Here is a 13,898-nt window from a genome sequence, read left to right as displayed (position 1 = left end):
GGGAATGTAATTCCTCAAAGAAAATTATATTCTTTAGAGAATTAATACTTTTAATATTCGTCAAATTTGGGATTTAGGGTTTTATGTTACACGTTGTATTTTGCATAAGTTGTAGATTTAACATTTATACTTTAATTTAATTATTTTTAATTCTAATATTTTTAGAATTTGAAAATTTTAGTTCTAGCCAAATAATAATTATTAAATTTATTAATTTAAGTTCTATAAAATTTAAATTTGATGTGTCAAATATATTATCACATGTGTAATGCTATATTTGTTTTGTTATTTTACATATTATTCACACAAAAAATTAATTAATAGATTTAATAATGGTTGTTTGCATTAAGACTAAAATTTTGAAATTAATATATATATATATATATAGCTACTAAAATGACCCAATTGGGAAACGTGGTCTAAATTTACAACTTTTTTATAATAGAAAAGTAAAACATAATTTAATCAAACACATTTAATCGCTACCATTGATTAATAGTAAAATTTGACCTTTAATGCTCTTTTAGTTCTTAAATTTGTATTGTTTGTCAAAACACCTCAACATGATCAAAAAATTACCCTTTATTAACTTTACTGATGTGACATGTACATGGAAGTCCATATCTATGCTACCTTAGCAAATAATTATTTTTTTATATAATTTTTAATAATTTGTATATTTTTAATTTTTTTATATTTAAACATTTGTTTAAATGCTAACACGATATCCGCGTGTATATCACATCAGCAAAGTTAAATTTTTCATCAAATTTGGATGATTTGACAAATAATACAAATTTAATGGTTAATAGATGGAGAAAATTAAATGAGGGTTAAAATGATGTTTTTTTTTTCTTTTTGTGAATTACAATGAGGGCAAAGCCCTAATAACAACACGACTAGCACGACTCAAACTCAGGTTACACTTAAGACAGTGAACACCTTAATCATCATATCAATACACACGATTCTAAAATGACTTTTGTTAATAAATTTTGAAGGAGAAATAAATCATTATATCTTTAAAAAAACATAAATATAATAAATCATTATATCTTTTGGTAATAAATTATTAACCGTATATATAATATCTTAATTATAAGTAAAAGACATAAAAAAAAATGAAAAGAAATGTCAAATCGAAAAGTGGAGCCGAATAATAATAGGTGTGGGGCAACAATCGGTGGGCAGCTCCTCCACCATGGGAAGAGAGATGACGCTGTAGAGCTTCATAAAATTCCCAAGTCCAAAACTGTAGTTTTCCCCCTTCAATAATTATTTTTAATTAAACGGGTCTTAATCACAACTAATTATTTAGTTATGTAATCAAATCAAATCATGGCTTGCAATATTTCCTATTAATTATATATATACTTTTCTTAATTCTAATTTGGCTTGATTAAAATCTAACCAATTGTACCTTTTTTTAAAAAATTAAAAATCCAAAAATCATTAAAACTAAAAAAACTTAAAATTAAAAGAAAACATATTTTTTCAAAATATCTAAAAATAAAATAAAATTCAAAAACAAAAATTAACCTAAGTTGACCAATATTAATTGTGGATTAGAATTTACATACTTAACATCATCAATGTCGAAATATTGAGAAATTATTTTATGGACCTTTCTCGTTATCACTATATTATTTACTGTCCCTTTTCAATTATTTAATGACATTTCATGTCATTATACATAATTTTGGTAATTTTTTACCATGTACCCTAAATCTCAAACCAATAACCTTAAACCTCAAATCATAAATCATGAACCTCGAATTCGAAACTCAAAATTTTAAATCCCAAACTCTAAATCTCGAATCTAAACGTGAACTCTGGGGGTTCGAGTTTATGGTTCAAGATTCTGGATTCGAGGTTCGAGGTTCAACGTTTAGAGTTTCGAATTCAGGATTCAGGGTAAAAAATTTACCAAAATTATGTATTAATAACATGAAAATTTGTTAAAAATTTATTAAATAATTGAAAAAGAATAGTGGATGATGTAGTGAGAAAGGTCCATAAAATAATTTTTTTATATTTTGTATTGAATTTATATATACTAGCATTCATCAACCCCCTAATGCCGGGGTCTTGATTTTTATTTATTTAGTTATAAAATTAAAGTGTATTATATTAAATAATAAGAATTTTAATATTTTAAGTGAATGAATTTATAAAATTAAACTAAAATAACAAACAATACAAAAATATATGCCGAAATGAGATAGGAGAAAATAAATAAAGATGAAATAAAATAAAAAATTACACAAACATAATATAAATATATGAAAATCTTAACACAAAAAATTCATAAAAACTTATAATAATAAAATTTAAGTATTAAAAAAAATTCTTTAATTGTTCTCCTGCTTCTTTTTTTTATTACCCAACCAAAAATAAATAAATAAAGATGGGTACATCTACAGTAGACCTGCTCATGGGCCGAGCCTCCCGGCCCGACTTGAATATCCGTTCAAAAAGTATGAGGGTTTGGACAAACTTGTGTAATACATTTTTGGCTTGAGCCTGGCCCGAATTCACTAAATGACAAAAAAAAATTGCTATTTTTTTGGTTATTTTAATATATCTTGTTGTTTTCTCCATATTTTGCTACAATTTCACTATTATTTTGCCACTGTTTTGTTGTTATTGTTTATATATTACATAATATTTGTTTTATTGTTAATTTTGTTATTATTTTAGAGACATTTTATTGTTAAGTTACATTTATTTTAGTATTATTTAAGTATACATATTTTTTAAAATTTATTATCAATTTGCTCGAAAATATTTATTTTAATATTTTTAGTATTTTTGATGTATTATATATATTTAAAAAGTATGTAAAAATAATATAATATAAAAAATTAATATGGGTGGGCCGGATTGGGCCCAAATTTTAGCATTTTTCGAGTCAAGCCCGAGCCTAGTAAATGGGCCTAAATTTTTGTTTAGACTCGACACAGCCCATAATCACCTCTAATCAACAGTGCATGTTCCCTTCTTATAGTGTTTTATATATTTAAATTTTTAAATTTTTTATAATATATTTTGTATTTCTAAATTTTCTATATATTTTATTTTATTATATGATGTATACTTTTAAAGGTAACCCCTAACTCTAAACTTAGATAAAATAAATAATTTCTAATTTCTAATATTTAAAAAAATATTAAATATATAAATATTTTATATAATTTTAAATGCACATTGACGTGGCGTCAACAAATTAACTATTAATGCAACGAGGAAAGAATTGTATTAAACAAAAACGCCACATCATCCAATATATTTTACCAATTATTTAATGTCATTTCAACGTCTTTTTTCATGTCATTGACATATTATTTTGGTAATTTTTTAACATGAACCCTAGGTCCATGGTCTAGGGTTTCAAGGTACAGAATCAAAGGTTTAGGGTCTAAGGTCTAAGGTCTAAGGTTTAATTTCAAGTTAAAAAAATGCCAAAATAATGTGTCATGAAAAAAATGTTGAAATAACATTAAATAATTTGGTAAGAGATACAGAATGATGTGGCGTCTCTGTTTCATACAATCATTTATTACATGCAACAGATGTGCTATGCATAACTATATCATTCATTTTTTTAAAAAAATTGACATGTGATCACAATTAATAACATTAACTTTAAATATCAAAATATTATTTGTCAAATTTGAATATCGTATTAAAAAAACACATATATTATATTAAAAATTCGAATCGTAAATTAAATATTAAACCATGTATACAAAACATTTAGTTGACAAAACTTGAAGGAAATGGTGTGGGCTATCATGAAGCATAATGTAAAAAAATGATTATGATTAAAATGGGTGTTGGCCCCTCTCTTGCCTTAAGTAATTCTGGTCTGCAGGTTGGAGGACAAGAAGAGACTCTCATAATATGCTCTCAACACTGGATTCCTTATAATTAATCATCAAATTTTATGATTATTTTTTTTCCAACTTATGTCATTTCTACAATCATAAGTGAATACAGCAAAGTAAATATTTTGGGAGTTTTTGGAGTACAAATTCATCATAAAATACAAGAGAGTGAAAATTAAAATATATTTAAATCTAAATTAAAATAAAATTGAAATCTAAGAATAATTTATGTTAGCAATAAATGGTTAAATTTTACGGTTTTAAAATAATAAAAGTACTATAGATGCCGTTGTATAAAGAGTCAAAATTTTTTTTGTCTTTTTATTTGAAAAAGGAGTAAATTATTTATCGTACATTAGATTAAAGAGTAATTTAATCATTTATGTTAAAAATTTACCTATTTATATTATTAAAATTATTGTGACTGAACATATAACATAACTATCATACATATATTAAAAGTTGGTGTGAGTGATGAAATATAATCTTTTTTTTATCTTTCAGATGCTTGTATTCTTAAACCTCATAAAGCCAATAGTTTTGAAAATCAAAGTCCAAACTAAAGGGAAAAAAAAAGTTGGTTTCCTTCGGTGTGATCTTCCAGTGGCAATCACCAGCCACAGTTATTAGGCCCATAAGGAGTATCACTTTTTGAACACTGAGGACATAGTAACCTGTTCTGGTACTGGTAGTGCCGTCGCCATTTCTGCTTTCATTTCTAGTTCAGTTCCTGCTTTTCCATTTTGCTTCATTTCCAGATATGGGTAAGCTTTATTCTTCTTTAATTTTCCGTTCAATTGTTAATGGTGGAAGTAATCTTTCTAATTTCCACTCTTCTTCTTCTAACTCTGTTGCTACCCATATCAATGCTTTAAGTAAGAATTCCATGCCTGCAAGGGGAAAGCCAAAAAAGTATGATAGTTTGGATAATGTTGATGATGCTTTGTTTTTGTTTAATAAGATGATTCACAAGTACCCAATGCCTTCTGTCGTGGAATTTACCAAATTATTAGGAGCCATTGTTTCGAATGGAACGTTATGCCGTTGCTGTTTCTATGTGTAAGCAGATGGAATTCTTAGGAGTTTCCCCTGATGTTTGTACTCTGAACACTTAGGTCAAATTGATCGGGCGATTTTCTGTTTTGGGGAAAATGATGAAGTTAGGTGTTGGACCCGATGTTGTAACTTTATTCACTTTGATTAATGGACTTTGTAATCAAAGTAAGATCTGTGAGGCTGTGAGTTTGTTTGATAAAATGATTGGACATGGGTATCGACCTAATTTAATTGTTTAAAGAAAGAGGTTTTGAACCCGATATTATAGCATATAATACAGTCATTGACTCTTTGTAAAAACGGGTTACTAAATGAGGCTCTCAATCTCTTCTCCGAAGTGAAGGTTAAGGGCATTAGACAAGATATCTTTACTTGCTTAATTCACGCTATGAGTAATTAGTCCAGAAGGAGACAACAAGGCTTTTGAATGAGATGATTGATAACAATATTTCACTTAATATCTTCACGTATAGTACAATGATTGATGCACATTGCAAGGAGGGTATGATTTCGGAAGCTGTAGAAATTGTTGACACAATGAGAAAGCATGGCATGGAGCCTAATGTTATCACGTACAATATATGTATCGATGCAGCCTAATGTTATCACGTACAATATATGTATCGATGCATGTTACAAAGAAGGGATGCTTTCTCAAGCTAAATATATTGTTGACACAATGATAATGCAAGACATTGAGCCTGATGTTGTTATCTATAGTGCGTTAATAGACGGGGATTGCTTGCAAAACCAAATGGGTAAAGCTAAAAGAGTATTCAGTTGAAAAAGGTTGTGCACTTGATATACGTAGTCACAACATCATTATCAACGGATATTGCAAAGCTAAGAGGATGGATAAAGCAATGGAACTCTTTGATGAAATAACTCAAGACGGGCCAATTCCTGATACAGTGACATACAACACTCTTATGCAAAGTATGTGTCAATTAGGGAGAGTTTCTACTGCATTTGAACTTCTGGTCAAGATGTGTGCTTCAGGATAGGGGTGTGCAAAATTCGGGTAAAACCGAAAAAATTCGGTTAACCGACCGAATTCGGTTAATCGGTCGGTTAACCTAATTTTTTCGGTCGGGGGTCGGTTAATTATTTTTTAATTTTTCGGTTAACGGTTAATTCGGTTCGAAACTGGTCGGTTAACCGAAAAAATTAATAAATAAAATTATAATATATAAATAGGCCCACTATTCATCTAAACTCAATCTAAACCCAAGTATTCAACCCAACCCAATTACCCAATCCAACCCAATCATAAAATTAAATTACAAATAATTTAATAAATAAAAATAAAATTTTAAAACTAAGACTAAAACTAAAGTCTCAAAGTCTAAAAATAATTTAATTATGTAGTGATTCAATTTGGTTAATTTGGTTAATTCGGGTAATTCGATTAATTCGGGTAATTCGGGTAATTCGGTTAATTCGGTTAATTTGGTTAAATTTTAACCAAAAATAAAAAAACATATAATTTTCGGTTAATTCGGTTAACCGATAGAATTAACCGAAAAAATTAGGTTCGGTTAATTTTTTTGAAAAAAATTTCGGTTTGGTTAACGGTTAAAGATTTTGAAAGGTCGGTTAATTCGGTTAATGTTATTTCGGGTCGGTTAACCGAATGAACACCCCTACTTCAGGACAAGTTTCAAATCTAGTGACATGTAAACTTGAAGAGGCATTGAAACTTTTTCCAGCAATGCGGACAGTAGGTTTGAACCTAATATTGTCCTTTATAATATCTTAATTGATGGCTTGTGCAAAGATAGGAATATTGAAACTGGAAAGGAATTATTTCATGAGCTCTCAGATGTTTATACAAACTCTATATTGATTAATGGGTTTTGTAGAGAGAGACTCCCTGATGAAGCATACTAGTTGTTTAGGAGTATGAGAGATAATGATTGTTTACTTGATAGATTCTGTTATAATATAATGATCCAGGGATTTCTTCGAAACAACTATACCTCGAAAGCAACCCAACTTCTTACAGAAATGGTGAGTAAAGGCTTTTCTGCAAATATATCAACTTCTACCTTATTTGGATCTTATCTTACGATCTAATAAATTAATATTGACCTGAAATGTTTTACAGATAGTGTAAAGATTAACACTTGTGAATGTGAATCAATTTGTTCATATCATATTGCCGTGATTTCATTCTTCACTTTTGTGCTTGACTTTTATGGTGGATGGACTTTAGATATTAGAAGTTGCACTATTAATGTTATTTTAATGTTTTAGTGTATTTGATGTATTATATTTTTTAAATTTATTTTAAATTAATACAGACCGGCTAGATTCGAGTTTTATCATTTTCATTAGGGTCGGACTTCGACAAAAATTTAGGCTTATTTTTCGAGCCGGATTAAACCTATACCTAAACTTTTTACTTGACCCGATCCGGTCATAGATAACTCCAAAGAAAACCATTTTGGCACAAGAGGAAATCAAAGAGAACTTAATTCACAAAAGTATGCGTGTGTATTAATTATTCTAAAATTAATTGTACGATGTAAATCTAACATTGATTATTAAAGTGTCAGAATTTTAAATATAAATGTCATACATACATTAAGAGATATTAACAATGTTTAGATGAATAATAAAGTACTTAAACAATAGACCTTGATACATATACATGTTGTTAGGGAGATTAATTAGGTTGTAGATCGGATTGTCAAGATGATACAAAGTGATTTAGAGGTATCAACGTATTAACACAAACTCTTTTAATTTAATCAAAGACCTTAATAATGATAAGGCTAAAGGCTTCTTGAACTAATCGGTGTAGTTTAGTTCTCTAAATTTTGTTTTATTTACCAAAAAAACAATAGACCTATCTATATTTTCAATTGTAATTTTTAAAAATGTTTTATTGATATTTAATTTTGAAATATAAAAATTCTATAATTAAATTGATAAAATTTAAAACACACATAAAAGTTACACTTATTATTTCTAATATTTTATTAGAAGCATTTAGTTAATTGAATGATTATTTTTGGTAATAAGATTAATAGAATGTAAAATTATTTGAAGTTATTAATATGTTACGCTATCTTTGATTTGATTAAAATGTAATTTTTCTATTAACGGAATTCAGGATTATCTAAAACATATTTTATTAAAATATTTTATTTTATGTATTTCTCTACTAAATTAAATTCATCTCCTTTCTCGAATAAATAAACTGAAGTTGCATAGGTGATATAAGTAGCTAAGAAATTTTATTATTATTAAAACATGAAATGTATTACGGTTAAAGGAAAATTGATCTAAATGATAAAAAGAATGGTAAAATTGTTAATGCAGATAGAATGTAATATGCAAAATGTAATATAACATATTAATGCGTCAGTTGGTTACTAGTGTAATAACGTTATAAAAATGTTTATTTATTATATATGTATTAAAATAGCTAGATAATCTATATAAATTTAAACTTGAAATTAGAAATAAAAATAAAATTTCTTGTAAAGAATAAAACTTTTTCAAAATAAACAAAAAATATTTATTTGTTAATTTTTCTTAAGTTATAATAAATAAAGTTGAAATTTTAGTTGAAAAATGTAACACCCTAAACCCAGCCTAGATGTCCAGACCGAGTTTGGAGAGTTACGTCATCCATACTAAAATTCCTACTACCATAACACAGTCGAATTGAACCATTCATTACATAACATCCATCACAACAATTATTTAAACATATAATCTTCATAAATACCATAACATCATAGAACATCAATCCCTGGTAGTAATGCTTAAAAGGAAAAATAAAAGCTTGACCGAGCTTCCACAACACTGACCCGATTATGATTGGGGACCACCTGAAATCCAATCAATAACAAAGTGAGTTGTGAACTCAGTGCGTAAAAGGAATTTAATTCAATAATATTCGCTCATAAAGAAATTTCAAATTCAGAGATTCGGTTGATATAGGAGTAATTTCAGTCCAGATTCAGAGCAGATGAGTTATATATATGTATATATATACGATTTCAATTCAAATATGGTTCAGATCAGATTCAGATGCAATATTCCTATTTCCATCTGCTACACACCATCTTCGGCCATCCCAACACACCACTATGGACATTTAATGCCCACCCAACCCTGCACACCTTTTGAGTGTTCATTGACACTTTCACAGAAACGCAGCTTAGCTGCTAGATTAATATGTGACAAGCATTAGAATCAGAGTAATACTCATTGTGGCATAGCCACGATTTCAGAACAGACTCCTTCCCCTTTCACAACATCCCAGCACACGCCAATGCAAAACACAAATGCCCGTAACATATGTTCAGTCATTCTAACTCATTATACAATTACGTAAGACAGTTCAATAACAGAGTATGTATTATAGTGCACATATAATTATGTTGTTCACTGATCAGTCTCAGTGTATTAGACAGTTCTTATGTAATCAAACTCAATTATTCGTACATTGAGGAAACCAATATCAAGGTTAAGTAACATTCTCGGCCTCAAAAGATAGTTCTCGGGCCCAATAACCTACCACACGGCCTGGTCACACGCCCATGTGCCTTGGCCGTGTGGTTTTTAAGCATAAACAGTGAGTTACACAGCTTTGATACACGTCCGTGTCTTTGCCCGTGTGACTCACACTGCCTGAGTACACGCCCATATCCCTGTCCGTGAGGCTTTTATACCACAAATAGTGAATTACACGGCTTAGGCACACGCTCATGTCCTTGGTCGTGTGGTCCCGTTCCATAAATAGTGAGTTACACGGCCCAAACAAACGTCCGTGTTCGTTGCCCGTGTGAACTCTGCACTAGCATGACCACACACGACCTAGACACACGCCCATGTGGCCCCAATTCAGTAAACAGTGAGTTACACGACCGATCACACGGCTTGCCACATGCCCTTGTGGCCCACACGGCCTAGTCACACGCCCGTCTGCCTGGCCGTGTGTGTAACAACCCGATAGTCATAGGTGTCGAAAAATGTATTTTCGAGACTTCGTTTTTGTAAATTAGACTCGTTAGTTGTGTAGTTAATTAGGTTTTGGTTAGGCGAAATTACATGAATTAATAGTAGTTAGGTAAAAGGATTAAATTGTATAAAGGGTGAAAATTGAATTATAGATTAAAAAAAACTAAAAGGACTAAAAAAGCAATTATGTCATTGCTCATAAATGAGGCAGCATAAGTATATTATTATAAAATTTTAAAGTTAAAATATATATTATAATATTATAATATCAAAACTTAAATGTTAAGTATATATATTATATATTATATATTATATTATAATAAAGAAATAAAGAAATAAAGAAAAAGAATTAGAAAGAAACATAAGCAAAAACGAAACAGAAAGGGAAAGAAAGAAAAAAAGAAAGAAAGAAAGAAGGAGACGAAGGCTTAGGGTTTTCAATTGTTCAAAGCTCAATTGGTTAGTTACTTTAGTCCCCTTTTTTTGTAATTTTTATATTTTTAGAATCTCGGTATTAAATACTACCCGACCCATGTCAAAATTTTAGAAATTATTAAATTTTTAAGTTTTGTTTATGTTGAATAATTTTAGTATTAGGGACTAAATTGATAGATTTTAAGTTAGAAATCAAAAGGATTGAGTTGTATAACAAATTGTAAATTTTGAGTAATAGGGACAAAGTTGTGAAAATTTTGAAATTTAAGTGAAATTAGGGAGTTAAATTTAGTTTAAAGTAGAATTTGTATGAAAATATAAGATTAATTGTGAAGAAATAAAGTTAGTCTCGATTTAGGGGCTAAATTAGAATTTAGGCAAATATTGAGTAAAAATTGAAATATTAAATATGAGATTGAATTGTGTTGTATTGATAAATTTTAATTGTTTTGATTTCGTAGCTAATGTCGTGCCAGAATCCTCGACTAAAAAGGGAAAGATAAAGTCGACGACGAATAGCTCGAAATTTCTGGTTTGTATTTCTATAATTTGAAGCTAGTTATTAATTGTTGAAATTTTTATTTAATGTATATGGTAAGTGTTGATGTGAGTAATTGATATTTTGATAATTGATTGAATGAATTGAATTGGTAGATAAATATATATTTAGAATGGATTGATTTTTGAATTGAAATAATTATATGTGTAATTAAGTGATTATATGAAAAATTGATATTGGATATTGATTGTTGTTGAATTGTGAAATTTAAACCCTATCAATTGTATCGGGCTGAGTCGGATATAGATGGCATGCCATAGGATTGGAAGAGTTCAGAGATTTCTTTGACTTCGAGTCGATGAGACATTGGGTGTCAATTTATTACTTCAGATTAATTCGATGAGGCACTGGGCGCCAATTCACTTCGGTTTAACCGATGAGACACTGGGTGTCAATTTATTACTTTGAATTATCCGATGAGGCACTGGGTGCCAAACTGGTGTGTTTGGTTGGATCCGTGTATCCGTCTGAAATCGAGTCATGTTAATAGGGGTAAATGAAATAAAGTTTTATGATTGATATTGAAATGGCATGGTCTGAGAAATGGAAGTGAAATAGTGAATTGAAAATAGAATGTGAAATATGTTGCAAATATATGGAATATATGAGTTATATACTCATGAAATAATTATGGAATGGATAATGCAATTGTATAATGAAATGTGAAAAGCTATTTACATAGCAAGTATAAGAATTGAAATATTTGTGAAACAAATGAAATATGATATAGTTGTTGTAATGATTAAATATTAATATGTGTTAATATTTCAATCGTATATTTATAATTTTTTTACCTTTAAATATTCGGATTATAGAAATACCACTGAGTTTTTACTTAGCGTATGGTTTTGTTTTCCTTGCGCAGGTTAGATACTTAATTTTGATCGTCGATTCAGCATCCAACAATGGTCCCGAGCTTAAACGTGGTGGTGTTTTATCCTTTTGTGTCGGCATGTACCTAGGGTGTCTAAATAATAATTATTTTGTGGTTTGATTGTAAAGTAAATGGGCTTATAAGTTTAATATTGGTTGGTTATATACATATAATATGTGTTTATGTTTGAGGTCATATTATGACATATTTTAAGTTAATGCTAAAATGAACATGATTTAGGTAAAATAGATTAAATTTGGCATTTTTACAAGTTGGATTTGAATGACGTTCTATTGATATATTTTATTGATATACTTGTGGTACCTATGAGGGTACATTGGTTAGGCACCTAGGATAATTGTTACGACATGTTTTGGATGCGTTTGATTGGTTTTGACTTGAATATTATATGATATGAAATGTTTTGAAATTATATCTGTTTGATCGGTAATGCTTTAAAACCCTATTCCAACGACGGATGTGGGTTAGGGGTGTTACAGTGTGGCGTCGACAGCCACCATTTCCGGTGATCCGTAACTTGCGAAATTAAAGTTTCTGGTACGCACTTGATTTTGTTTTGACGGGGAAATAACATGGAGACTACCCGGAACCTAATTAATCATTCAACAACCAATTACACCACCAATTTCAATATTTAGCAAAATCAACCCACCGCTAAGATTATGTCGGAAGATTCGACGCAATCCCAACTCAATTCGCACACTCACTTCGCATGAAACAGGAGAAACCAGAGTAACATGTTGGATTAACGTCTCTTGAAATATCCTTGCCTAAACAAAGTAACTAATCGAGTGTTTAATAGAACGTCAAGTAAACGAGCAAAATCCCATTTCGACAGAAAAGTGTTAACACAACGGAAATCGCAAACGAAAGGAAATCACAATGGAACTTACACAATATCGACCATACAGGCAACAAGACTTCCCAATTCACATAAAAATCAATTGCAGAAAGAAGAGAAAATAAAAGAAGGAAGAACAGGAAAACAAATAACTAAAATTTTAGAAAAAATAAAAAGAACGACAACATTTTCTTAGAATATTTTAAATTAACCAACCCCTTCCGACATTTGCAAAAAAATATTTCCTAATGCGTACGATGGAATTCAAACTCAGAACCAGACAGAATACAAATAGATACTTAACCAATGAACCAACATGCTCATTCTTAACATTGATTTACCCAGAATTGGACTTAACCACCTAACACATGGTTAAGGGTTGTTTTAAAAAATAACAAAACTTTTAATAACACAACTCGAACTCCAGACCTTAGACCTAGAAGCAGAGCACAGAACCACAGATACAAAAATTTAATTACTTCAAATTCTCACAATTAAACTCTTAAATTTTTGGGGCATTACAAAAAACATATTAAAGAATTGATGAATTTGATTTGTTAGCTTTTATTATTACATTTGGGGTTTAGTTAGATTTATCAGTCACTCAGTTATAGTTAAGTTTTCATTTTGGCTATTTAACTAAAAAAAATACAATTTGATCAGTAATGTTTTCGAAAATGTTTTTTTTATGATCCTATGGTGAAGTGACTAATAATGCCACTTTTTAATCGGTATAATAATAATTTTAATTCTAAAATTTTATACTTTATGTCACTTTAACCTTAATTCCATATAAAATAATAAAAATTGAAATTCTTTTTAAAAGTTAGAAAATTCTGAAAAGTTCTAAAAAATAAAAATTAAAAAATATAAAATTTGAAGAATAAAATTGATATTATAACGACTAAAAGAGTTCCATTCGAACATAGTAATAGTCAAATTATAACTTTTTTAATTAGGTGACTAAAACAAAATTTTATTCAAATTTATCCACATTAATTTCGAAGCCTAAAATGAGCCATGTCATCATTATATCATTAAAAGTTAAAAACACTTTCGTTATGTAAAAATTAAATCGCGAAATAAACATATCTAAATTTAAAATGTAAATCCAAAGTTAGTTAAATTAGAGGAATAAATAAATCTAAAATGTGTGGGATGATTTATGTAAATTCAAAATATTGAGTTTTTTTGTTTTGGGCTGATGATGTTGGGGATTTTATGGTACGGCAGAAGTTAAACAGTTGT

General features: G+C 29.1%; 1 protein-coding gene across 1 annotated transcript; it reads left to right on the top strand.

Moving 5' to 3' along the window:
- Window positions 1-4,647: 4,647 nt before the first annotated feature.
- On the top strand, window positions 4,648-5,947 carry LOC105792516 (pentatricopeptide repeat-containing protein At3g22470, mitochondrial-like). Its single transcript, XM_052634899.1, has 3 exons — window positions 4,648-4,946; window positions 5,417-5,507; window positions 5,675-5,947. Exons 1-3 carry the CDS (start codon window positions 4,648-4,650, stop codon window positions 5,945-5,947), a joined length of 663 nt encoding a protein of 220 aa, XP_052490859.1.
- The last annotated feature ends 7,951 nt before the right edge of the window (window positions 5,948-13,898 follow it).

This window comes from Gossypium raimondii, chromosome 8 (genome assembly GCF_025698545.1).
Source record: "Gossypium raimondii isolate GPD5lz chromosome 8, ASM2569854v1, whole genome shotgun sequence".
NCBI classification, from domain to species: Eukaryota; Viridiplantae; Streptophyta; class Magnoliopsida; order Malvales; family Malvaceae; genus Gossypium; species Gossypium raimondii.
This window is presented reverse-complemented; position numbering and strand designations above follow the sequence as displayed.